Below are 27,686 nucleotides of genomic sequence, written 5' to 3'. Positions count from 1 at the left end.
ACCAAAACAAACAAACAAACAAAAACTCCAAAACAACAAAAAAGGGAGAAGAGATTTGTTGTTCTCTATTATTTACAGTACTTGGTGATGTAATCCTAGAAGGGTTTCAACCATTAGTCTGGACTAGACAGAGACTGGTGTGGGCCAAATCTAGCATGTTCCCTTTTCTTTTTCTTCTATTTATTTAAATTTTTTTTAGTAAAATATGCATAGAATTTACCATGTACTGTTTTTTTGCATGTGTGGTAATGGGAATGGACTTAGGGTCTTGTACACTTCTACCACCGGGCTACATTCCTTGCCTGATGTTAACTATTTTTAAGGCCATTGCTCCATGGTATTAATTACATTTACAGTATTGTGTAACCATCACCATTATCCATTTTCAGAACACTTTTCTCACTCCAAACAGAGACTTAGCATCAGTTAAATTATACTCCTTATCACTACCTCCTTCCTCCTGTAACCTTTGCTCTACTTTCTGGTTCTAGATAGATAGATAGATAGATAAATAAATAAATAATAAATAAAGGTTTTGTGTCCAACTACAAGTAAAAAATAAATATTTAAAAAAGTCATCAAGTCCCCTCATTTTGTAGGTGAAGAAACTGAAATTGATAAGATTACAGCCACTGGCCAGAGATAAAATGATGATCCTGCCTCAGTTTCCAACAGTAGGGAACAGAACAAAGGAGGGTGGCCAACGGGGTTGCCTCTGAAAGTTTAAAATCAGGAAGCACCAGCATCTGACGGACACGGTAACTGCCTGAAAGTACAAAATTATAATCACTACAGTGTGTTCTGAGGGGATGGGATCTTGAGCAAAAATAGTATTTTACAGATGAGGAAACAAGCTTTGATTAGAAAAAGGGCCTTAGGGGCATCATGTGGCTGGTAAGAGAGAAGAGTAGAGCAGGTAGACCCTGTCCATGCCATTTCTCTATGGGTACTCCCTGACCTCACAGGGCTGAGCACTGACCTTTCCAGAGGCAGGTAAGAGTGGTGGTCCTGTTGGTAAGAATGCTGTATATCATTGCTGTATCCTGGGGTCTACTCACAGTGCCCTGGCAGGCAGGATCCTCTGTGAGCCCCCTCAGTCCCCCTCCTCCCCTCTCTCCCTACCAGTCAGTGTCACACAGACATGTTCACTGAGTGGGAGGTTAGAGACCAAGGGGACTGTATTTATCAATGATGTGCTCTTTCCCAATGAAAATTTTTAGAAATTTCTTTGATCTTAAATTCACAATAATGTGTATAGGTGTCAGTTTTCCCACGTCTCCACTTTAGCCTTTCTGGATCCTCTTAGTTGAGATCTTCCATCTCTTTAATTCTGGGAAATTAATTTCTACTCTGTCTTCAGATATCGTCTCCTCTCCATATACTTCCCTTCTTCTTCTTCTTCTTTTTTTTTTTTTTTGTGTGTGTATGTATGTGTGATGCTGGGGATAGAACCCAGGGCCTTGTGCATACAAGGCAAGCACTCTACCAACTGAGCTATATCCCCTTCCCCTCTTCTCTTCCTTTTATGAATCCAGTTACTTGGATGTTGAGACTCTTATCTCTGTCTTCCATGATTCTCAACTTTTCTTTTTCTTTTTTTTTTTGGTAACAAGGACTGAACCCAGGGGTGCTTAACCACTGAGCAACACCCCATCTCTTTTTGTATTTTATTTAGAGACAGGGTCTTGTCAAGTTGCTTAGGGCCTTGCTAAATTGCTGAGGTCCGCTTTGAACTTTTGATCCTCCTGCCTCAGCCTCTCAAGTTGCTAGGATTACAGGCGTGTGCCACCACACCTTGCTCTTTTATCTTTTCAATGTCTTTGTTCCTTCTTTCCATTAGAATTTCTCAGCTCTATTATTTCCAGTTATTCTTTTCTTAGCTCTATCAATTTTCCCATGTATTTTGTTTTTTATTTCATTATTTATTTTCTATTCCAATTTTTCCATTGAGTCTTCTGTGCGGTTTCTTATTTTTGTGGCATGCCAGTGCTGGTGAGGGTTGGGATGAGAGCAGGACCTGGAGATAAGGGAGGTGGATACATCCTAGGGTAGAAAGTCCCAAGAACGAGAATCTCACCCCAGAAACAAGCTCAGAGCTTTCTCTTATTCCTTCCAGGCAGGGAACTGTGAGCTCTGGGGAGGGGAGCATCCCTTGGAGACCATCCTCCAGACTTAGGGTTTAGTGGGGAAGGTAGAGAGGCAAATCCTGGTTCTGGTCAGTCCCACCTCTTTTCCCCACATTCTCCCCCATCCACCTCTGGCTCTGCACTGATGCTCCTCTTGAACCTACAGACCCTACATCTGACAAGCCTCAGGCGAGGCAGCAAAAGACCGGTTATCTCAAGCAGCAGCAGGGCTAGACCCTTCTCTGACTTTCTGCTTCCCTGGGCACCTTCTCTCGACCCCACACCCAGGGACTCCACATCCTCAACTAGATCTGTCCCCTCTCTAGACACTGGTGGTGATGCTGGGGAGGGGTCAGGAGGGACAAGTAGGAAACAGAATGTCCCACCCGAAGAGACATTTATAGTTGGCTTTTGTAATCCTTTCTTTTTAACTAAACTTAGATTTTAATTTAACACAGTCATTTCTGATACCTAGCTATGTTTTGTCTGCTAAATGCTTGCTGTTCAAAGAGTGGTTCTTTGGCCAGTAACCTCAGCATCACCTGGGAGCTTGCTGGAAATGTGGTGACTAGTCCCCACTGCGACCTCCTAAGTCAAAAGCTGCATTTTAATACAGTCTCAGATGATTTGTATGCTCATTACACTTTGAGAAGTCTCTTTCTACAAAATTTGCTTTTATAATTAGGAAATGATAGAGGGCATTGTTGTTTTCTTTTGGTTTTAATGGTAGAATTTCCCCAGTGACTTACCCACCCATATTTCTGGGCTGTCAGGCAAGAAGCTAGAGACTGTTTTTCATAGAATTGCTTTTCCCTGTGCAAGTGCTGGGCTTCAGGGTGAGGACTCATTTTTCCTTTCTCCTTACCACACAGACAAAAATCCTCTTAAAACATTTACTTCTTTTTAAATTTAAATTTAAAGTTTTTGGCATTAGGGATTGAACCCAGGGGCACTTTACCACTAAATTACACTCTCAGATCCTTTTTATTTTCAATTCTGAGACAGGATCTTGCTAAGTTGCTGAGGCTGGCTTTGAACTTTCAATCCTCCTGCCTCAGCCTCCTGAGTCATTGCATCACCATTCCTAGCCAAAATCCTCTTAAAACATGATGTCAGCAATTCTCAAGGAAGAAAAAAACCCATTAAATCAGCAGATTCTTTGATGATGCTGTTTTTATTATCATGGGATTATGGAGACAAATGATTGCTAACATCAGAATGCTTTCTGGGGAGGAAGATAATAAGGAAGAAAGAGGGGGAAAGGGTGAAAACAGAAGTGGTGGCAGGGAGAGAATAAAAAAAGGAAAAGTACCACAGGAAATGACAAGAAGAATTTAAGTAATAAAGCCCACCCACCCATCCTCTCTGGGAGTGTATTCTGTCTTCCACAGGCCGGTGGGCATCTGCATCTGAGCTGACTTACCCTGTCCGCTCCTCTCGGTAGGAATCAAAGGGAAAGTGTTGACACTTGTCCTTCTGAAGTGGCACCCCGTTTCTCCACAGAAAAGCCCTCTTCACCATGGCTGATTTTAGGACTGTCAGCAAAAGAGTCTATTGTAGATAAACTTCCTATTTTCATGTCACCCTGTTTACTTGGCTACTGGCCGAGAAGATACCAGCACTCCAGGTGCTGGGCACCCCCTTACTAGTTTTTCACAAACGTATCCAGTATAGTACTTTGAAGAAATGTGCAAACAAGGCCTCTGGCCTTGAGCTGGGCTTCATAGAGATGTCTACATTTTTTAGATATGTTATAAATGGGCCCATGGTAACAGCTGGCAGGGGGAAGTAAGAAAGGGGAGATGAAGCTCCCCCTTTCTCAGATGTTGTCCTTGAAGAGTTAACTTGCCCAGAACAATGAAAGAAAAAGCTGCTTTTATGTGAACTTCTGAGCCCCTCCCCTTACATGTTGGGTATAAAACTCTGAAACTCCCTGAACTCGGGGTTCAGGGGATTGATTGATTACAGCAAAGGCTGTACCCTCTGAACCTGGATGCAGCCAAATAAAACTGTTTCCTGCTATCTTTGGTGCCTTGCCTTGTTTTCCCTACAACACTTCTATTTCAGGCATACCCAACTACCTTCTAGTCTACACTGAGACAAGCATGTGGGCTCCCTACACTAGCCTGGACTTTGACTCAGGAACTCCACAAGTCTGAGCCAATTCTTTTCATGTGTAAGGAAACAGGAATGAGGTGTCTCTTTTGCAGAGAACAATATGTGCACAGCCCTAGGCTGCTTCTGGCTTGTGATTTATTCCTTCCTTTTTGACCCTCCTCAGATATTGGCAATCTTTCTATCCATTCTTCTCTTCCTGGATCCAATCTTCAAATGTTGGAGAGGTTTTGGTCCTTGGAACTCTTCTCTGTGGACGTGCTCTTCTTGGATAGTATCCTTCATTTCTGTGAATAAAATGGCACCTATAATGCATTTGTTATGAGTTGCCCCCCCACACCCAAAGCTTCTGTGTTAACGTAGTAATGTTCAGAGGTAAAAATGATTGTTAGACCCATCCTAGTTTGAACGGACTGAGTGTTAACTGTAGGCAGATGGAGTAGGGCTAGATGAGGTGGGTGCCTTGCAAGGCTTTAACTTATCTGAGGCTGCTTCCTCTTGCTCTCTGTTTTCTGGCCACCATGAGCAGGGCAGTGTCCTTCTTCCACACCCTTCTATTATGATGTTCTGCTTCATCTTGGGCCCAGAGCAATAGAATCAGCTGACCATGGAATGAACCTCTAAAACTGTGAGCCAAAATGAACTTTTCCTCCTCTAAGTTGTTCTTGTCAGATATTTTGGTCACAGTAACAAAAAGCGGACTAACAGCATTTATAGGGAGTATATTTCCATTTCTAGCCTATATTTCCATTTCTGCACTTCAGAATTAGGTAAATGAAGAGTTTGCCTTTATACACATTAAGTTTGAGATGCTGGTCATTTATACTACAGTCTTCTTGGTTTTCACTTTGATGTACATTAAGTTTGATGGCATCTCAAACTCAATGTCTGCATTATTGAATTCTACCCACTCTCCTAAACTTCTTTTCCTTCCATCTCAGTTGACAACATCAGAACCCAGTTTCCTGAGCCCAGGTGCCATCTTTGACAGCTTTTTCTCCCATATCACCCCCGCCCCACCCACCCTCACTTCTCTCTTAAATCTGTTCACCTCTTTCCTATCTCCATCTCTATACCCTTGTCTAAGCCACTATTCTCCCTTGCCTGAACATGAACACAGGAACTTAGTGGGGACACCAGGGACACCGCAATATCCAAACCATAACATATATATTATAGATACTGATAAAGTTACAGAAATGAAGGCTACTATCAAGGGAGGACAGGTACACAGAGAAGAGTTACAAGGACCATAGGTGAGGTGAGGGAGGATGATGGCTTGGAAAAGAGTGTAGATATGAAGATGGGAGAGAGGTAAACATATTTAAAATAGAAGAGACAGGTGGGGTAGTCTGGAAGAGGAAGCTCTCATCTTGTCCCTTCACTCTTGCCTCCTTATTACCCATCTAGCACCGTCCTGTCAAAACACAAGAGATTGCCTAAAGCCCAGATTAAAGACTTACAAAGATATCTCACTGCACGTACATCAAAACTCAAGCTTCTTAATACTGCCTGGAAGGCAAGGTAGAGTAAAGGACATGTACTGAGCCTGGGTATTGATGCAGGACTGTTTGGGTTTACATCCTAGTTTTGCTACCCACTATCTTCAGAACTTTGGGCAAAGAATTTAATCTCTCTGCATCTTGTGGAATGGTGCCTGCCACTTCCTAAATACTTGTTAATCCCCATCTCTTTAATCTCATCTCAATCCACACCCTGCCCCCTCCCCCATTCATGGTTCTCCAGCCACACTGGCTCCCTCTGAATGTCTTAAAGGAGAACTTATTAAGCCACCTGGACCTCTCCCAGTTTTGCATGACTGATTTCATGTCAAATTTCTTTTCATGGCTTTAAGTTAGCTCCAGAGGGTGACTGTCCTTGACCATTCTTCCCAAAACAGGACTTTCAAAAACCTAGTTCTTTTCCTTGATAGCCCTTACATAGATGTTTATCTATTTAATACCTGTATCTGTATCCATCACTAGACTATAAACTCCACAAAGGGAGAATTTCTTGTCTTGCAAAGTCCTACTGACAGAAGGGTTCTTGGTATTTCCTAAGAATTCAGTAAATAACTGTTGAAAAAAATGTGTGAGTAAATAAGTAAATGAAGTCTGGGCATCTCCTAGGGAAGAAACTCTCTACCCAGTGGTGACCCTTTACTGAATGAGTCACATAAGTACTTGTCTTTTCTTTTCAACCAAGTGTTTAGCTAGTACTGTTCTAATTACAAGGAAAAAAAATCATTCAATCAATTTATCTATCTATATGTTAGATGCTGGGGATTGAACCCATGGCCTTGGGTATGCTAAGCAACTGTTCAACCCCAGCCAAAACATTTTTTTTTTTTTTTGTACCAGGGTTGAACTCAGAGGGGTTTAACCACTGAGCCACATTTCCATCCTTTTTTTATTTTTATTTTGAGACATGGTCTAGCTAAGTTGCTGAGGTTGGCTTTGAACTTGTGATCCTCCTGCCTCAGACTACTGAGCTGCTGGGATTACAGGCCTGAGCCACTGAACCTGGCTCCAAATTCTTAATTTATTTATTTGTGTGCATTTATTAGTATAACTTGATCACTATGCATTTTTTGGGGCAGCGTATAATTAACACTCATCTCCGCTTCACCGTGGGGAATTATAAAGGAGTTGGCGAGCATTCCTTGACACCTCTACACTTGCATGCTTCCAGGTGGAGGGTTTGGCTGCAGTAGAGGTTTCGCCGTATGTCCAGTAGAGGGCGGTGCCGAGACGCGGCTGCCGTGCACTCAGGCGCGGAGCCCGGACCCGCAGGGAAGAATAGAATGACGTTCTCAATGACGACAGTAGGAAGGATTAGCGCATTCACTGGCCGCTTCCCAACGGCTAGACGGCTTCACTGCCCAGCGAAATGGGGTGGTTTCCAACTCCGGCTGAGTGTTTGGGACTTGGAGAGCTTTTGAAAAAGATGGATGTCTGTTCATCACCCTTAAAGATTCAGCAGGAATCCGGCAGGCTTTGGAGCCTTTGAAGATCTTCCCTGCTGATTTTGATGATCAAGGGGTTTAAGACCCTTTGGTGAGAATTCCTTGGGGCTAAGAGCCAAAAGAAAGTAGATCTGATTGCCACTCTTAACCCTGTTGCTTTAGGACTGTGTGACCTTTCTGTTTATGTCCCCTTACCCTCCCTCCTCCCCCCACATGCACTTAAAAAGGAAAGCAATAAAGATGCCTTCCTTGTAAGGTTAGTAGGAAAGGGTATCCGGTGTAAAGCTGCTCACGATAAGTGTGCAAAGCAAGTTAGACACTGTTCTGAATCAAAGGCAGAGGAGGGCTTCCAGTGCGTCACCTGGGCTTTCTGCCCACTATCCTGTGGAGGAGGACACTGTCCAATCTAGTCATTTGGGAATTGACAACAAAATTTAGTTCAGGGGCTCCTAGCTATCTCTGCCTCTTTTCCTCTAGGAGGCAGGCAAGAACAGTTGAGAGGAAGTGGAGGAGGTTTCAAATCAGAAGGGATTTCATACAACTCCCAGTGAACTTACTATATTTCTTAAATGGGGAAACTGAATTCAGAGCCATGGAGTGATCTCACCACTACACACCTCTGCCTTGGAAAGGTGGGGTGATGAATCTATTTGAATCTTTTTCTTGTCCTCTAGAGGAAAATAATGGTGGCTTTCTTGAAAAAGCAGGTTTCCTGCTCTCTCACTTTGGGGTCATTATCACTACCTTATCTGACCAGCAACAACAACAACAAAAAAGGATAATAGTAACTGTAATAATAATTGATGCCATTGTTAAAGTGCCTGGCACTCTGCAAGGACTTGGGTACATCATCTCACTCAAACCTCACCTTTACCTATCCATTCACTCATCAATATTAAGGGTTCTAAGCACTAGGGATGCTGCAAGGAGCAAAGAGGTATTCTAGTGGAGAGAAAATGACAATCACAATTATACAAATAAATAATTTTGGATAGGGACAAGAACTTTGAGATGTGCTAGTGTCTGGGAATAAGGTTGTTGTGCCTTTCCAAGGAGGTGAGATTTGAGTGGAGACCTGCACAAAGAAAGTGCCAACTGCACCAAGATCTGGGAGGAAAGATTTCTGGGGAGAGGAAAAGGCTAGTCATCAAAAGCCCCAAGGTGGGGCTGGGGATGTGGCTCAAGCGGTAGCGCGCTCGCCTGGCATGCGTGCGGCCCGGGTTCGATCCTCAGCACCACATACAAACAAAGATGTTGTGTCCGCCAAAAACTAAAAAATAAATATTAAAAAATTTCTTTCTCTCTCTCTCTCTCTCTCTCTCTCTCTCTCTCTCTCTTTCTTAAAAAAAAAAAAAAAAAAAAAAAAAAAAAGCCCCAAGGAATGAATTTGGTGCATTCAGAGGAACTGGAAGGAAGCTGGTAGAGCTGGGAAATGGTGAGAGAGGGAGACTCAGAATGCAGCTGGAAACAGCTGGAGAGGAGGAGGAGGAGCAGATTTAAGCTGATCAAGGCCCTGTGCTGGCCTTACACTGAAATGGAGAACAGTTTCCCCTTCTCTTGGGATTAATGTCATGGAGGCTAATGGGCCTTGAGAGGTGGTGGTGGTAGTGGTGCTAGAAATTTTGGGAAAATAATTACCCAGGCTTAGGTGCTGGGCATTTATTTAACTCATTTCATATGTGAAGCACCAAAGGTAGGGCGGACTGAATGGTGGCTCCCATCTTGAATTCCTCCTGTTCCTGCATCTGTCTCTATTCCTATTTGTACCTGTGACTGCCTGCCTCTGCTCAGTGCCTTCCCAGCACCGCCTTTCCACTCAGCCTATCCCGGCTCCCACCCTGGTCTCACTCAGCCCCACCTCCTCTCCTCCCAGCTCGGTGCTGAGCTCTCCTGGGGACTTTGCAGCAGCTTGTCAAGTTCTCAGATTTCCATTCCTATTGAAATTAGAGCCCAGTTTCCTTTTTTTGTAGAGGTCTACTGCTAGTTTATGCCTTGTCCCCTCTCCTTTGGTTTATTAAGTAACACCATCTGAGCTCATGTTTCCCCTTGGAAAGGGAGGTGTCCTGAGCAGCAGAACTAATGACACAAGTTAAATTAGGATTTTATTCTAATCTGGATTTTATCAATAAATGTCACCAGCTTTGGGTTTTTAAGGAAAGAAAAGCAGAACTTCCTCTGGGACTTACTGAGTGGTCCTGTCTCTCTAGACACTGACTGGAAAAGAGTCTGGTGGGATTTGCGCCATACATTATTATGTTGACATATATGTGTGCCATGCCCTGGGGATACAATCAATGCTTTGAACTTTAGGGAATCACAGTAGACTCACAATGTCAGACACAGTGTATAGAAATGTTCCCATATGTTGCCTCATTTGATCTTCATAATCAACCCATGAGGCTACAGGGCTGCGAGGTGTGTGTGTGTGTGTGTGTGTATGTGTGTGTGGTGGGGGGATGGGCTCCTCACATGTTGCTGGCTTAGAAAAGGTGCTTTGTCCAAGGTCACACAGCTAGTTCCTGGAAGAACTGGGCCCAACTCAGGTCTTTTGAATCTGTTTTTATCCCTGTGGAATTTTAATCTTTTGAATTTTAATCTTTTAGAACAGGTGGATTCAGGATGGGGCCATCTAACAAACCGTTCCATTAACTTCTCAAATCAAATTGACATGTGAATTGTAAGGCCATGGCTGGGATTGGGACTTTGCAGGTAGAGTAGTTCTGTTTCCCCACAGTCTGGTGGACTTCTTGGGAGGCCAGAGGGGAAAGCTGGTCACTTATCAGGGATCACTTCTGGTGATAGCCACATGATCTTCTGTCAAACTGACCTGGTGAGGGGTAGAAAAACTATCTGAAAGTGAAACAAAACAAAACAAAACCAAAAGACTCTGGAAAGGAGTCAATACTTAGAAAAAGGGTTAGTTTCTGCTTTATGGCTTCCATTCTGAAAACATGTGGCTAACATATGGGTTTGAGGAACACTAGGAGAGAAAAATAGGACTGAAAAAGCAGCTGAAGAAATAATTGTTGAAAAAAAAATTGGGGGGGGCGGTACTAGAGATTGAACCCAGAGATACTTAACCAATGAGCCACATCCCCATCCCATTTTATTTAGTATTTACTCATTCTAAAATATTTTTTTAGTTGTCAATGGATCTTTATTTTAATAATTTATTTATATGTGGTGCTGAAAAAACAAACCCAGTGCCTAACACATGCGAGGCAAGTGCTCTACCTCTGAGCCACAACTCAATTCCTTATTTTTTATTTTGAGACATGGTCTTGCTAAGTTGCCTAGGGTCTTACTAAATTGCTAAGGTTGACCTAGAACTTGCCATTCTCTTGCCTCAGCCTTCTAAACTGCTGGGATTACAGATGTGCACCAGAAAATGATTCATATTTGATGAAAGACATTTACAGATACAAGAAGCTGAGTAAAGGTCTAGGGATGAGGCTCAGTGGTAAAGTGGTGGCCTAGCATGTGCAAGGTTCTGAGTTCAATCCCCAATACTACACACACAAGAAGCTGAGGAAAACAACAGAATAAATACAAAGTAAACTATGGTGAGGCACATCATAGTAGCTGTGGTCTGGATGTGGTTTGTCCCCTCAGGTTCATTCACTGGAAGCTTGGTCCCCAGTATGTCAATGCTAAGAGGCAGTGAGACCTTTAGGAAGTGGGGCCTAGTGGGAGGTCACTAGGTCACAGGGGGCATCTCCTCAGAAGGGATTAAGGTCCTTGTAGGACCCTGAGTTAGTTCTCTAGAGTGTGCTGTTATAAAAAAACTGGCCCCTTCCCACTCCGTCGCTTCCCATCTCTCCCTGTGACTCCTTCCTCATGTGTTACTGATACCACTGGTGGTTACCGGTGACGAGTCCTGCCTCTCCACATGTTGAAGTGTAACACTAGAGAAGCATGCCATGCCGAGGCAAGCATATGAAGCAGGGTTTATTTAAAAAGGGGTAACATGGACTTCTCCCGGGAGAGAAAAAGGGGCCATAGCTGGTATCCTGGTATCCTCAGAAGCAGGGTGTTCTGCCCTTTTTTTATATGTCCTAGGCTTCCTCTGTTCTCCTGCCTTTTCCTCTTATCTCTCTCCTTGTGGAAGTGACTAGGCTTAGGGGATGCTTCCTGGTGAGAAGCAGATGGCTGGGGGAAGGGCAGGATAGAGCATCCCGGGACACATTAAAAAACAACTTTATTACTCCCTGGGACAGGTTACTTTAGCAACAGTTTGGAGGGGGGGCAAGTTCTTGATAAGCAGGAAGGGGTCTGAAGGAATTAACATTTCATTCCCTCAGGGGACAGTCTCCAACTTCCTGGACTCAAATTGGCCTCCTTGATCCAATCTGACTGGATTTACCCATCTCTACTGACTGCCTGTCTAATTCTGGTTTCAGTCCTGTCTCTTCAAATTCACTCTTCTGCCATGATGTTCTGCCTTCCCTTGAGCCCCGAAGAATGGAGATTGCTGCCTATGGATTGCGACCTCTGAAACTCTGAATCCCCAAAGGAACTTTTCCTCCTTAAAATGGTTCTTGTCAGGCCTATTAGTCACAGCAGTGAAAAGGCCAACTAAAATAGAACCCAACCTTAACACTCATCTGGGTATTCTAATTTGTCTCCCAAAGCAAAACTCAAACAAGTTCAGAACTCAGGAAGCAACCCTGTGGTGTCCCTGTCTTCTTATAGGAAGAAGAATTACTGGTCCTTGAGTATTTAAATGACATCAGGTGCAACCTCTTCTATAGTAACTCAGGGGATGATTAGGGGTGGGCAGAAACTTCTTTTCCGCTGGTGACATCTGGCAGTGATTTCATGTGAGAGCCTAATTACAGAGCCTCTACTGTACCTGGCCTTGTCTCCAGTAATAGTCAATTTGAATTGTCAACTTGATTGGATTAAGAGATTATGGGTGTATTGATGAGGGTTTATCTAGGAATGATTGGTTTTGGCATGTGGGATAGCCAATTGAAATGGAGACCCTCCCTAAGTGTGGGCAGCACCAACCAATGGGATGATGGCTTGGTTGGAATAAAAGTTGGAAGAACAGGGAAGCAGCCGCAGAGGCAAGCTCGATTCTCTTCTACCGGTTTCTTGAGTGCTGCTGCGATCCTCTGAGAATATCGGACTCTGCCAGTGATTCTCCAGAGCCTTCTCAGACTAGGGGAGCACCCTTGATCTCTCTTGTTCTGGGGCTTCAGCCTCTCTCACCGCACAGCTGCTGGTTCTTCCAGCTCTCCAGCCTTCGGACGGCCATTGTGGACTAGACAGCTTCTGGCGACGGAAGCCAACCTAGTAAGTCCCCTTTTTACTTATTTAAAAAATATTTTTAGTTATAAATGGACACTGAAATGAAAGTGACCGCAACACTCAGAAGAGATGTTTATTGCAGCAGTGCGGAGGAGGAGGAGGAGGAGGAGGAGGAGGAGGAGGAGGAGGAGGAGGAGAAGAAGAAGAGATAGAAAGGACCAGAGGTGGGGGGGTTTGAGTGCCTGGGTGATCCTGCAGCTAACATTCCTTCAGCCCACCCTGCAGACAACTTAGTTCAGCCTGCCCTGCACCTAACAGACACAATATCCACAATATATTTTATTTTATTATTTTTAAATTTTATTTTTTAAATACATGACAATAGTGGAATGCATTACAATCCTTATTACACATACACAGCACAATTTTTCATATCTCTTTATATAAAGTATGTTCATGCCAATTTATTCCATTATACATGTTCCTCTTTTTTTTGTATTACAATTCTTAATACACAGATATACCACGATTTTTCATATCTCTGTTTGTATGTTGGCACCAAATTCAAATCTTCATTCATGTATTTTGAATGCTAATGAGCATCATATTTCACCATCCTTGCTAATCCTCTTCCCCCTCCCTTTCCCTCCCACCCCTCTTCCCTATCTAGAAATAATCTAATTCTCCCATGCTCTCCCTCCCTATCCCCACTTTGAGTCACCCCCCTTATATCAGAGAAAACATTCGACATTTGTTTTTTTGGGATTGGCTAATTTCACTTAGCATTAACTTCTTTAACGCCATCCATTTACCTGCAAATGCCATGATTTTCTTCTTTTTTAGTGCTGAGTAATATTCCATTGTGTATAATTGTCACTTTTTTTTTTTTAAATCCATTCATCCACTGAAGGACATCTAGGTTGGCTCCACAGTTTAGCTATTATGAATTGTGCTGCTATAAACATTGATGTGTCTGTGTCCCTGTGTCTGTGTCTGATATGCTGTTTTAGGTCCTTTGGGTATAGTCAGAGAATAGGAATAGCTGGGTCAAATGGTGGTTCCATTCCCAAATTTCCAAGGAATCTCCATACTGCTTTCCAAATTGGCTGCACCAATTTGCAGTCCCACCAGCAGTGTATGAGTGTACCTTTTCCCCCACATCCTCCCCAACACTTGTTGTTGTCTTCATAATAGCTGCCATTCTGACTGGAGTGAGATGATATCTTAGAGTAGTTTTGATTTGCATTTCTCTGATTGCTAGAGATGATGAGCATTTTTTCATATATTTGTTGATTGATTGTATATCCTCTTCTGAGAAGTATCTGTTCAAGTCCTTGGTCCATTTATTGATTGAATTATTTGGTGGTTTTTTTTTTTTTTTTTTTTGGTGCTTGAGCTTGTGGATTTCTTTATATACCCTAGAGATTAATTAGTGCTCTATCTGATGTATGAGGGGTAAAAATTTGCTCCCAGGATGTAGGCTGTCTGTTCATCTCACAGATTGTTTCTTTTGCTGAGAAGAAACTTTTTAGTTTGATTCCATCCCATTTTTGATTCTTGGTTTTAATTCTTGCTCTATAAGAGTCCTATTAAGGAAGTTGGGCCTAATCCCACATGATGGAGATGGGCCTACTTTTTCTTCTATTAGACGCAGAGTCTCTGGTTTAATTCCTAGATCCTTGATACATTTTTTTTTAATTTATTTATTTTTTTAGTTTTTGGCGGACACAACATCTTTGTTTGTATGTGGTGCTGAGGATCGAACCCGGGCCGCACGCATGCCAGGCGAGCGCGCTACCGCTTGAGCCACATCTCCAGCCCCTAGATCCTTGATACATTTTGAGTTAACTTTTATGCATGTTGAGAGATAGGGATTCAATTTCATTTTGATGCATCTGGATTTCCAGTTTTCCCAGCACCATTTGTTGAAGATGCTATCTTTTCTCCAGTGCATGTTTTTGGCATCTTTGTCTAATATAAGATAGTTGTAATTTTGTGGGTTAGTCTCTGTGTCCTCTATTCTGTACCATTGGTCTACTAGCCTTTTGGTGCCAGTACCATGCTGTTTTTGTTACTATTGCTCTGTAGTATAGTTTAAGGTCTGGTATAGTGATACAATCTGTTTCACTCTTACTGCTTAGAATTGCTTTAACTATTCTGGGTCGCTAATTTTCCAGATGAATTTCATGATTGCTTTTTCTGTTTCTATGAGGAATGCCATAGATGATCGGAATTGCATTAAATCTGTACAGTGCTTTTTGGTAGTATGGTCATTTTGATAATATTAATCCTGCCTATCCATGAGCAAGGTAGATCTTTCCATCTTCTAAGGTCTTCTTTGATTTCTCTCTTTAGGGTTCTGTAGTTTTCATTGTATAGATTCTTCACTTCTTTTGTTAAGTTGATTCCCAAGTGTCTTATTTATTTGAGGATATTGTGAATGGGGTAGTTTTCCTCATTTCCTTCTCAGAGGAGTTGTCACTGATATACAGAAATGCCTTATTTTTAAAATTTTTTTATGTGGTGCTGAGGATCGAACCAAGTGCCTCACATGTGCTAGGCAAGTGCACTACCACTGAGCCACAACCCCAGCCTGTGTCCCTTTTTTATAATTATACTTCCTGTTGATTCTGTTCCTCTAGAGAACCCTGACTAATACATCTCCCATCCCTTCAGTCTCAGCCACACTGGTCTCCTAGCTGTTCCTCATACAACCCAAGTGCTCTAGCTTCAGGGCCATTGTATTTCCCAGCGCTCATTTCTCAATTCTTAGAAACTGAGTGTTGCCTCTGCTCTCATCCACATGTGCTCTCATTCCATTCAGTCTCCTCTCAGTCACACCTTTCCCTAGCCACCCATCCAACACACAGCACCCCTGCCATCATTCTCTTTATTTTTTACCTTGCTTTCTTTTTTCTCTTTGATGAGGTCTTGCTAGATTGCCCTGCCTCCCAAGTAGCTGGAGTTGCAGGTCCATGCCACACAACTAGCTTTATTTTTCTTTATAACAAGTCTCACTGGCAATATTTACTTACATGTTTGTTTATTATCTCTCTCTTCCTAAGTAAGGGGCAAAGTCCAAGAGGAAAAGAGCTTTGATTTATTCATTGTTGCATGGATTGTGCCTACTATAGTAGCTGGCATAAAAATGAAATTAATAAATATGCATTGGTTGTATAATTTATCTAAAAGAATATATTTTTAGAGACTATAACTAACTGGGTACCTACCTTAGAGCTAGGCTTTCACCACACTTTTTTTCCATTCTATGTATTTAAATTGATTTAAATCAAGATTAAGATTATGAGATTAAAGTCGTGAGGAAATAAGACCTAGACAGTAGGGTAATCTGCTGATCTGCATTCAATTTATATTCTTGGTACATCATGAATTTTCTGAATTCATAAAATCAGGGCATAAAGAAGATTAAGAATGATATCAATTGTATTAAGCACTAATTTTATATTAGGAACTTGGAAAATTGCTTCTTCAGAACCAGATGGGTATAGTTAGCACAAAAGGAAGTACAGATTGGGTAAAATTGGGGCATCTGACTTCTAAATTGGTCAAATTATGTTGGTAATTACTAAGTCTTTGTTTTATGTCATGATGACCAGAGACCATGAAGCACTGTTGAAGACTTCACTTATTGAAATAATGAGAGAATGGGATAGGACATTGTCTAGATTTGCTAAGAACTGTGTCATACACTTGACTTTTCATATTTACATAAGGGCCTTCCACCGAGGTAAAACATAACTGAGAAGTCATTAAGAGAGAATGCTCTGTCACATTTGGGAGTGAATGTATGGGTGCAAAAGGATTCTGTGTACGGTAGGGGTTTGGATAATGGCCCCAAGAATGTCAAGGTACTAATTCCTGGAACCTATAAATGTTAACTTATATGGCAAAAGAAACTTTGCAGGTGGCATTAGGTTAGGGATCTTGAGACTTGAGATCATCCTAAATTATCTGGGTGGGCCCTAATCATAACCACAAGGGTCCTTATAAGAGGGAGATAGAGGAGACTTGACAATAGGAGAGGAGAAGGCAATGTGATGATGATAACAGAGATCAGATGGGACACCTGGAAGTCGAAGGAAGGAGCCACAAGCCCAGGAATAAAGGTATCACTAGAAGTTGAAAAGAACAGAGACATTCTCCTTGCAAAGCCTCCAGAAGGAACAGCTCTGCCAACACCTTGGTTTTGACTCAGTGAAATTGATTTCAGATTTCTGACTTACAGAACTGGAAGAGACATTGTTATGTTTGTACTAAGTAACTAGACACCTGATAACTTGTTACAGCAGCAATAGGAAACTAATACATGTGTTTTCTGGGAATACTTTGCTTCCAAGGAGTGGATACCAGAGCATCTGAATTGGAAGCAAGCTTCCTAGCTGTGACACCCATGCACACTGGCTGCTGCCTTCACCTTGTTTCCCAGAAAGCAGGACATTTGGCAAAGGATAGGATGCTAACATCTTTATGAGGGGTGCAAATCTGGGATAGTAAGGTGAGAAAAGGGGAAGTGAAGCAAGAAAAGTTGCCTAAATTATTGACTCTAAGATATGTTGCTTCCCTGGCCACTAATTTTTTTTTCTTCTTTATTTTTCTGGGGATTGATCCGAGGGTGCTTTACCACATTTCCAGCCCATTTTATCTTGAGACAGGATCTCACTAAGTAGCTTAGGGCCTTGCTAAGTTGCTGACGCTGGCATTGAACTTGTGGTCCTCCTGCCTCAACCTCCAGAGTTGCTGAGATTTTAGGTGTGCGCCACTCTGCTTGGCTCCACTGATTCTTTATGAAAATAAAGAAAGGAAAAAAATAGCATGCTGAGGGACACAGGGAATTTTGGCAAGGGAAAGTTATGCATATTTTTCTGGCTTAATTTTTCTGACATGTTGTTTATCATGGGCTTTGGGGCGGGGCATTGTAGGTTTTGACAAATTGTGAATGTGACTACACATCCTTAAGTACAAGTATTCTATAGCAATGGAAAATTAAATAGGCTTAAAGAAGATTTTAAAGTGGTTAATAATGAGACTAAAAAAATCAAATATTACAATTTGAGAAGACTAGACCATCCCATTTTTCCAGTGCAGTTAGTGTGTACTAAAAATGAATAAGCAAATTTTCAAAAAGGAAAATTCAACCTTGAGGTGCATTTCTATAATTGAGAAATATAGCAGAAAGTAAATAAAAACATCCTAATTCTCTAAGAAAAAGCAAAAGTTGTAAAAGACAAAATAACTAAAATGCTGCAAGAAGGAAACTATCCATTCATGTGAGTGTAGACACACACACATGCAGTAGTTTAATTGTAATTTGTTCTGAGACTATATGACAGATTATAGAGAGATACTACAGACAAAACATCTTCACCGAGTCGTTTTTCCACTCCTCTTGGTTTGTGTTCAATGTGGCCAGCACACTCCGGAGGGTCATAAAGGGCCTGTTGAGCCTTGTTGACTTGACCTAAGGAGGTATTTCATGGACTCTTTCTGATGTCTTTTTCTTTAGAGAGGATGGCAAGAAGGTCTCTGGAGCTGCTTGGGCAGAAGAGCTCACTGGCCCTCTACAGATGACCTTGTGAGAGGTCATTTTACTTGAATAGGGATATCTTTTCTCTAGGTTTTCTCAAGGTCATCTGTAAGGTAAATGGCAAAAACTTAGAATATTTTTGCATTGGTAATTCTTGCTGACCTTGAACTCCAGTTGAATTTGAACCACTTTGTTTAGATTCCAAATCACAGGTGAAATGGAGTATAGGAGTTCAGCAGGAAGCATTTCCATGGGGTATTTCTTCACAGAAACGTTTGATACTTTTTCTTGCATTACTTCTTTTCATTGAATTTCTTTGGATCTGTTTGTGAACTTGGTAAAGACATCATCTTCTGGTGTCTGTCTTCCTGAACCGTCTTCCAGTGTAACGTCTCCCTAGCTCTCCAGAGATAGACTCCCGTGCATGGGCAGGGAGAAGTGCTTAAAGGCCCCTGGATGGACTAGAAATTTGTGATTCTACTTAAGGTACAGTAGAGAGGTTTAAAGGGTTCTAGCTTTAAAAGATGCAGATAGTTCAATTAGAACATTGAACTGAATAACTCCATTTCTTTTTACAAATGAAAAATGACAAAATTAAGATCCCAAGCCAAGAAACACATCATGATGTCCTTTGGTGAAAAATCTCTGGTTGGCCACCTCTGAAAGTTAATCATAACCACTTTCTGTCCTCAGGAGAGAGCTGGTGGTAGTGGGGGAATGCTTTCTGTGCTGGCTGTGGCACTCCAATAGAGCCTAGTAAATGTGGATAATGGATTACTCTGTTATTATGTGATGACAGAGTAAAGAATATCAGAATAGTGGACAGTGCATTATTTTTGTGTAAGATGCATTGACAGGGATTTGTTGTAAGAGATTCGTGTACATTCTCCCCCATTTATAAAAGGGCCATGGTGACCACAATGCTGTGTGACTGACCAGAAATCAGGAGGACCTGAGTCCTAGCTGCCTCCCCATTAAGCATTTGGCTCTAGTCACATGGCCTCCCTGTTGGACCTTCAAGGGGCCAGCTCATTCTTGACTGAGGGATTTGCACCTGTGTTCTTCTCCCTCCAGTGTCCACCTCCTTAACTCCCACAGACATACTATGACTGGTTCCTTTACTTCTGTAACATTTTTACTCAAAAATCTTGGGGTCTTCCCTGGTTACCCTGTGGAAAATTCCCAGCTTTCCATACTGGCCACAAGCAATTACATGAACACTTTGTGTAAACTGTCATTATGTTTAATTCTTTGCATGTTCTTACTAGAATACTCTTTTATTTTACTGATTTGTCTCCTTAACTGTCTCCATCACTAGATTGTAAGCCTCAAGGCAGATATGTTGCTTGTTTTGTTCATTGTTTTATCTCCAACTCCTAGAAGAGTGTTGGGCTCATAGCTGGTCCTCAAAAGGTATTTGTTGAGAGAATGAATGGCATGCTGTGATGGTTTAGATGTAGTGTCCCCCAAAAGTTCACATGTAAGACTATGTAAGAAGCCTGGAGGAGAAATGATTGGGTTATAGTCTTAACCTAGTCAGTGAATTTATCACAGATGGGATTAACTGAGTGGTGGCTGGAGGCAGGTGGGGCGTGGCTGGAGGAAGTAATTCACTGGGGGCATGGTTAGGGGGTATATATTTTCTATCTGGAGAATGGAGTTTCTTTATCTCTCAGTTCCTGATGTTCATGGGAGCTGCTTCTCTCTGCCGTACTCTTTTGCCATGATGTTCTGACTTACCTTGAACTCTGAGGAATGGAGCCAGACTTCTATGGACTAAGGCCTCTGGAACCATGAGCTCTTAAATGAACCTTTCCTTTTCTACAATTGTGCTAGTTGGGCTTTTTAGTTACAGCAGAGAAATAGCTGACAAATATACCTGCCAAGAAGCTGGCCAGCCTTTTTGGAGAGAGTTTGGGGAGGTAGCCTGCGAGGATTGATCACTTCTAAGCTGAGACCTAGAAAGCCAGGTTTCTCTACCTGGAAATGCAAGTTTCCCTCTTGGAACTGGGAATTCCTTTCACCCCTATCAGGCACTCTACTTCAAGAGATAAAAATAGAAAGCAGAAATCTTTCTGGACTTCCTCTACTCTGTTGGATGACAGTGCCGACAGGCAGCACAGTTACAACTAGTTTTCTTTGGCTGACTCACTTACCCAGTTAGTCTTGTAAGGACCATGTCTGTTGGTTACCAACTGTATCCTGGTGCCTCAGTAAGTATCAGATGTGTGAGTTAGAAACTATAGACATGTGACTGTGAATCCCACTAACGTACTTGCCGAGTTTGTTTAAATATGGAACTAGGATCTGCAGGATTGGCACAGTGGTGAATCTTTTTTTAAAAAAATTTATTTATTTTAATTAGGTATATATGACAGCAGAATGCATTTTGATTCATTGTACACAGACACCGTGGTGAATCTTAAAAAACATGGTGTTGCCCTCATGGAGTCCACATAATCATCAGCCAGAAGTAAAGCAGAAGTAAAAACAAGGGTTTTGTATGTAAGGAAAAAGAGACAGGCGAGAATGCCATGAAATTTATAGCAATGAAACTTTTGGTGCATTATAATTGTACATAATGGTGAGATTCGTACATGCACATGAAATAACCATATAATTTGGCTAATATCACTCCCCAGTATTTCTCCTTTACCTCCCTTCTGCCTCCTCCTGGTAATTTTCCTGTCCTCTACTGATCTCCCTTTGATTTTTAATGAGACATGCTCACACCCCATCTTTTTATTTTTTATTTTTTTGTTCCCTCTTTGGCTTCCACATGTGATTGAGAACGTAGCAATGCTTAACTTTCTGGGTTTGGCTTATTTTCCTTAATGTAATGGTCTCAAATTCAATCCATTTTCCTGCAAATGACATAATTTCATTCTTTGTGGCTGAGTAACACTCCATTACAGCAAGGGAACTTAATCTGGGCTTGAGGGGCCTGCTGGAAGTGGAAGATTTTATAAGGAAGGGATTGTCCTCTAGAGGTGGGTGCTCATCATGTGCAGAGTGAGTGTGATAGCTGAGAAGAAGCCCTGTGTGACTGGAGAGTGAGAAAGAGAGAACGCATGCTGGAGGGGGAGGCAGGAGCACAGATTGTAGATTTTGTTAACAATATGCAAACAATTTTGGGCTTTTCCTGCAAACTTCCTCTACCTCTTAGGGTAATTTTTAAAAATATTTTTTAGTTGTCAATGGACCTTTACTTTATTTATGTGAGTGCTGAGAATTGAACCCAGTGCCTCACACATGCCAGGCAAGTGCTCTACCATTGAGCCATAGCCCCAGTCCCTCTTAGGGTAATTTTTTAAACTTTGTATTTGGACATAATTTTAGACTTATAGAAGTGTTGCAGAAATAGTTCCCAAATCCCTTTCACCCAGCTTCCCCCAATGTCAACATCTTATGTAATCATAGTATAATTATTGAATCTGAAACATTAGCATTGATGCAATACCAGTTATTATAGATTTTTTTTTCAGGTTTTCACTACTGTGAAACAGCTATTGAATTTTGCATTGGATTTAGTTATCATTCTCCTAAGTCTCTTCCAATCTCACACTCTGAACATGACATTTCACTACTTCAGCTTATCATAAAAATGAGGATGATAAACAGTTATCACACCAAAAAATAATAACAATTCTACATTGTCTGTTAGTATTCCATTTTTATTGCTGCTCCTAAGATATCAATTATGGCTAATTTTCCATTAATATTATAGTTGAATTTCATACTGTGCTTTGAGTTATCTCTCTTTAGTTAGCTGTATTCTAGAATCTTTCTATCTGCTATGGTAGTGATTTGCTCACGTGGCAAAGTAAAATGAAATTTAAACTAAGTAAAATTTAAATCCTGTTCCTTATTCACATTAGCTACATTCTAAGTGCTCAGCTAACATATGTAACAGGTGGCTACTATGGTGGAAATCACAGATATAGAATATTTCCAGAAAGTTCTATTTGGATAATCCCATTTTAGAATATTTCCCTCCTATATTTTCCATGTCATTAACTTTTCATGATAGAAGAACAGTTGCTGCTTAGAGCAGGATTTCTCTAATTTAGTGCTGTTGCCTTTCTTGTGGGGGATGTCCTGTGCCTTGTAGGATATTTAGCAGCAGCATTTGGCAGTAGGAGCCCCCAGTAATATCAACTGAAAATGTCTCCTGCTATTTCTAAATGTTCTTTGAAGAATGAGAGTCACTAGTTTAGGAAACTTTGTTCTGTTTTAATTAAAGATATTAGGAAACCAGAAGAGATGAGCATAATTTATTCTGTATAGGTATAACACTTGTTTTGTTTGATGAATGAGTGAACAGATGTTGAGATGTTAGGAGCTTTAGATGTTAGAAGAAGATGAATTCCATCAGGAAAATTTATTGGCCCTCCTTTCCTTGTTTCTCTTCTAGTCTTGCCAAGTTTGATCAGGAATTAGAGTGCAGAATCAAGAACATATTAATTAGCTCCAGCTATGGCTGTCAAGCCCTGCACCTCCTCTGCTGCACTTGGTGGAGGGAAGGGGAAAAGCTGATGCCTCTGCATCTGCCCCAATTATCCCTCAGGCCCAGGTCACACTCAGAGCTGATTTTTAAAAGCAAACTAACATTGTAGGTTCTTACTGTTTGCACTCCTTATGCTCCATAAGGTGCCATGAACGCTTTCTGAATTCCTCTGCTTCCTCATTGGCAGTGTATCAAAGGACAGGGCATTAATGCAGGGAGCAATTCTCAACTTATTTTTGTGAGGATGGCATTGCCAGATCATTCAACCAGAAAAGACAGTGCCAAAATAAAACAATGGAAGAAACCCAAAATTGACTGGCCAAATTCCATCATGAACTAGACATGAAAGTTTCTATATAATAAGCTATTTTTATTGACAAGTGTAGTAAAATCACATCTATGAATTAAAAACCTCTTAGAAAAATAGGAATAGATAGTGGGTTGATATATCCCTGCAATGCATGTTTAGATTTCAACCCCAGACCTAAGAAAAAGGAATGTATTTTTAGAAATGGCATTATTATGATGTATTTACCCCAAGACGGGGTCATAAGGGAATATAGGATGGGCTATTGGTTCAGTGTGACTTGCTTTCTTATAAGGAGAGCAGGGTGGGATGTTGGTACTGTTGCAGTTTTGTCCTTATAAGGAGAACAGAGTGGGCTAGTGGTTCACTGGAACTTGTGCCCTTATAAAAAGAACAGGGAGAGCTCTGATTCACTATGCTTTTCATCCTTCTATGATTGTATTCTGTCTATTTGATTTTTTTAGTGAAATATTTGAATTCCTATCCCTTTTCATTTTGGGTTTGTTCTTCATGGATTTCTCTGTGGTTCCCAGAAGGGTCCCTTTAACAGGGGAAAGAGAAATTATCTGATGTGAACATATAGCAGCATAACTTCAGTAACATGAAGAATGCTGCTCCCGTACATCTGTACTCTGTCTCACTGATGTCAGAAATGTAACAAGTGTATGCATTGTGTGCAGAGTCAAGGATGAAGTTCCTCTGAGGGCCTGTGTACTTAAGCCTGGTGAAACAACATTTTAGGCATCCTCTGGGTCAGCAGAAGATCCCATGATCTCTATTCAAATAAATATTCTGTTCTTTGGAGCTACTCTCAGTGGGTATGATCTTGCACGTTCCTGAGATACCCTCAAAGCATCTTCCCTATTGTGTTTGTGCAAAGAATCTAGCATGTCTTTAGGGTCGATAAGATCTTCAACAATCACATCTTCTTTAGCATCAACTTTGCATGTGCATTTCTCTCCAAACTGCAAATTTCAAAAATCCTTTTGCTCTGTTTGCTGCTCCTCATTCTCACAGTAAAGTGGGCTAAAAGCTGCCAGCAATATACATGCCAGTGACTGAATGCTGTGCTATCTTGAAATTTCCTCCACTCGGTTAATTAGCCCCTTGCTTTCAAATTCAGCCTAAAACAGTCTTAGCAAATGGGCAAAATATGATCAAGTTCTTTGACAGAAAATACACAAACGACCTCTAGTCTGATTTCACAGTCTTCATTTCTTTCTGAAACCTCATTAGCATGGTAAGCATTCCTACTGATATTCTGGTCTTCTGAGCTCCCCCCAGAATTGCTCATTAAGCTCTGCTTACTACATTCCAAAACTTTTCAGGCTTCCATCTTTGAACTGTGAAAACCATCTCTAAAGGTTTCTGATCCATGTGGTCCAGTTGTCACAGGAATGACCCCACTTTTTGGGTGCCAATTTCTGTTTTTAAGCTTAATTTGGCACTAACCACACCACCCAATGAGAACAACTTAGGGATGAAAACTTTATCCCAAGCGCATGCTTTTAGAGGTCACAGTCTGTAGATGGCTGAAAACATTGCTCTGGGCCCAATGTGAGGCAGCACATCATGGGGCAAGGACCAAGCAAAGGAAAGCTGCTCTCTTCATTGCAAAAATGAAGTAGACAGAGTTAAAGGAGACACAGGGGAGAAGCACCCTTTCAGCTTCCACCTGCCTATAGTTAACTAACCACCCAGTTAGTCCATTGGAACTAGGAGGGTCTGATTAGGTACAGCTCTCACAATCCAGTCGTTTTGTCTTCGAATATTCCTGCATTAACACAACAGCTTTTGGGGAACACCTCATTTTTAAACCACAAGAAGTTGTAAGCCTATCTGCTCAGGACAGTGAAACCGGGGAAATGACATGTTCAAGCCCAGCTTGAACAACTTAGCAAGACCTTTTCTCACAATTAAAAGGATATGGATCTAACTCAGTGTCAGAGCACTTGCTTAAAGCATGTGATACTCTGGGTTGATGGGTTGAGTTGCCAGTATCTTGGGGTGGGGGAGGAGAAAGAAAGAAAAAGGGTGAGGGGTTTTTGAGGGAATGAGTTCCACCCTCTGCCCTTCTATTATGTGAGGACATAGAACCAAAGTTGTTCTTTGACCTTGAACTTGCCAGTCTACAAAACTTGGACAAATTAATTTGTTAATAAATTGCCCAGTCTAATGAATTTGGTTACCATAGCAGGAAGGTACCCAGTCATCTGAGAATGCCTCCATTTCTTCCCGCTTTGGGATGGACACCTGTACTGGTTCTAGGATTCTTGGCTTCCAGAGTATATCTTTTATCACTTTGAATGTTTCAACACACTGTTTTGTGCTCTAGTGTTTCTAAGCAGAGATCTGATGAAGACCTTATGGGGAAATTATGATGAGCCCTTTCTCCCTGTCAACCCTGTAGGTGTGCCTACCATGCTCTAGAGGGTCTTAGGAACAAGAGCATTGTTATATTATAATGATGTGTGTGAGGTGCAACCATCCTTTTGACACCCATTATTCAGTGTTGGATAGAAGAAAAAGAAGTGGGATACCTTGAATGTAGATCTGATGAGGTCTTTCAATGCCAAAGTGATTACAGACTTCTAGACTTGAAATGAAAAGTCCATTGACTACTGTACAAATTTTAATTAAAAAAGATACATGTCAATTTCTATAACCCATTGAATTGAAAAACTTCTGGATTCCTTTCTGATTCTTACTGTGAAAGTGGCCTAAAGGGAGATGGCCAGTGTGGGTGATGTCCAGGCGTGACCAGGACATTTCTCACCAATGTGAGCGAATTTCAAACACTGGATGTATAAGAGGGTGGCTGCAGCTGGGTATTTGTCCATAAGTACAGGAAGCTCTTGGTGGTGACCTGTTGGACTCCCAGCTAGTTAGCACATTTGTTTGGTGGTTGGCTGTTGGTGGTTATGGTCTTCGGAGATTGGTTCTTTGATTTGGGTTTCTTGTTTAGTCTTGTTTTTTTTTTTTTTTTTTGGTTTGTTTGTTTTGTTTTGTTTTATTTATTTATTTATTTATTTATTTTTTAGGTAGCATCCTTATTTGGTGTTCCTGCTTAGGATGCATAGTGGTGAGACTAGTGTAGTGTCGCAGAGGCCTTATTCCTGCCAGGAGAAGGCCTTCACAGACCATTACCAGGTCTTGAAGGACATTGGGTACGGATTGTTTTGTCAAGTCAAACTAGCTCGCCATCTGCGCACTGGAGCTGAGGTGGCAGTGAAAGTCCTGCCAAGGAGCATGTGGAAGACTTTGGTCCTCCCTGAAATACGGGCAATGAAGACCCTGAACCACCCGAACGTGATCCAGCTCTTTCAGGTGATTGAAACCTGCAAACAGACCTACATCGTGATGGAGTACGGGGTTAGAGGAACTTTATTTGACCTCATCCTGCCTGGGGGCATGCAGGAGAATGAGGCCAAGAGACTGTTTAGGCAGATCACGTGTGCAGTGTGCTACTGCCACAAGATGCACATCTTGCATGGAGACCTGAAGCCCGAGAACATTGTGCTGGATGCCAAAGGCAACATCCGAATCATCGACTTTGGTTTAAGCACCATGTTCAAGCCTGGGCAGAAGCTGACCCAGTTTTGGGGCACTCTGGAGTACCATGCCCCCGAACTTGTGCGCAAGGAAGTACATGAGGGTCCCCCAGTGGACAGCTGGAGCCTGGGTGTCATTTTGTATTTTATGTTGACTGGACACCGCCCATTTAAGGCATCCAGCAAGAAGAGGCTAAGGAAGAAGATCTTACACCCCAAGGTGAAATTTCCCCAGCATGTCTCGGCCGAAGCACAAAGACTCTTGAAGAAAATCTTGATAGTGGACCCTAGAGCAAGGCTCTCGGTAGAGGAAATCTTGGCGGACCCGTGGCTGAATCAGGATGAGGAGAATTTATCTTACCATGATGTGCCCCTCCCCAACCTCTCAGACCCCACAGTACTGACAATGCTGTTCGACATGGGGTACGACCCTTACAGTACCTGGGTGTCACTGTCCCAGAAAAAGTTTGATGATGTGATGGCTTCCTATCTCATAATCCAGCAGCAGATAAGCCAGGGGGCAGGCTGCATGAAGCCTGTGAGAAGGGATCCTTCCATTTTCCCTGCCCTCCCGCAGAGGAGGGCGAGTGAGCCTGCCCTTCACACCTTCCCCCTGCCCTGTGAGCATCATCAGCCTCAGGAGGCCAAGGAGTCAGGGCAGAAGGGCTTCAGAAGGGCCAGCTGGCCTGCCATTAGTCTCTGCTTCCTGCATGAGAAGCCCCCCACTCCCAGGTTAGCCTCCCAGCATCACTCTATGTTCAACACACCCCAACCCTGGCCATCAACAGACAGCCATGTCACCCAAGATGCCACCACAGGGCATCCCTGGGGCCACAGGAAGGGCTGGAAGCGGGTGAGGCAGAGGATCGCTGCCTCCTTTCGCGTACTGTGCTGTAGCACATCCTCATGTGTTGGCGAAAACGAGACTCCTACAAGGAGATTAGAATCCTATGTTACTACAGTTCAGATGGACCAAACGAAGAAACAGCCAGCCAGAGGACCTTTTGCTCTGTGGATGCTGTCATCACTATGTGGGCATTGGTCATGTGGACCCCAACAGCTGCAGGACTGAGAGTGCACACTGGGTGGGCTTCTCCACATAGGGTCCAGCCAGGAGCACACCTGGATCTACCTGGACATCAGGCGTCTCCCTTGCCTTCACCTGCCAGGGACATCAGATGAGACTATTTACCCTGGGACCCTTCCCCTACTCTGCTCTTCTCTGTCCTCTCTCCCATGCTCTTGTTATGGCAGAGATATTTCTTAATAAATTTGTTTCTCTCAAATTGCATAGTCAAATTGATATTCTAAAGATTA

At 42.1% G+C, this 27,686-nt stretch overlaps 1 protein-coding gene across 2 annotated transcripts; it reads left to right on the top strand.

Annotated features, from left to right (window-relative positions):
* On the top strand, window positions 1–27,642 carry LOC107140809 (sperm motility kinase 2B-like). Of its 2 annotated transcripts, XR_007346797.1 has the most exons (3): window positions 1–758; window positions 9,810–9,915; window positions 11,508–12,498. XR_007346797.1 is itself a non-coding variant. In XM_015483986.2 (2 exons), exon 2 carries the CDS (start codon window positions 25,891–25,893, stop codon window positions 27,439–27,441), a length of 1,551 nt encoding a protein of 516 aa, XP_015339472.1. In that variant the 5' UTR covers window positions 1–758; window positions 25,860–25,890; the 3' UTR covers window positions 27,442–27,642. The 2 variants fall into 2 exon arrangements, 1 of the variants encoding a protein (XP_015339472.1); XM_015483986.2 differs by lacking the exons at window positions 9,810–9,915; window positions 11,508–12,498 and adding an exon at window positions 25,860–27,642.
* Window positions 27,643–27,686: the final 44 nt, after the last annotated feature.

Source organism: Marmota marmota, unplaced genomic scaffold (genome assembly GCF_001458135.2).
Source record: "Marmota marmota marmota unplaced genomic scaffold, marMar, whole genome shotgun sequence".
Taxonomy (NCBI): domain Eukaryota; kingdom Metazoa; phylum Chordata; class Mammalia; order Rodentia; family Sciuridae; genus Marmota; species Marmota marmota.
This window is presented reverse-complemented; position numbering and strand designations above follow the sequence as displayed.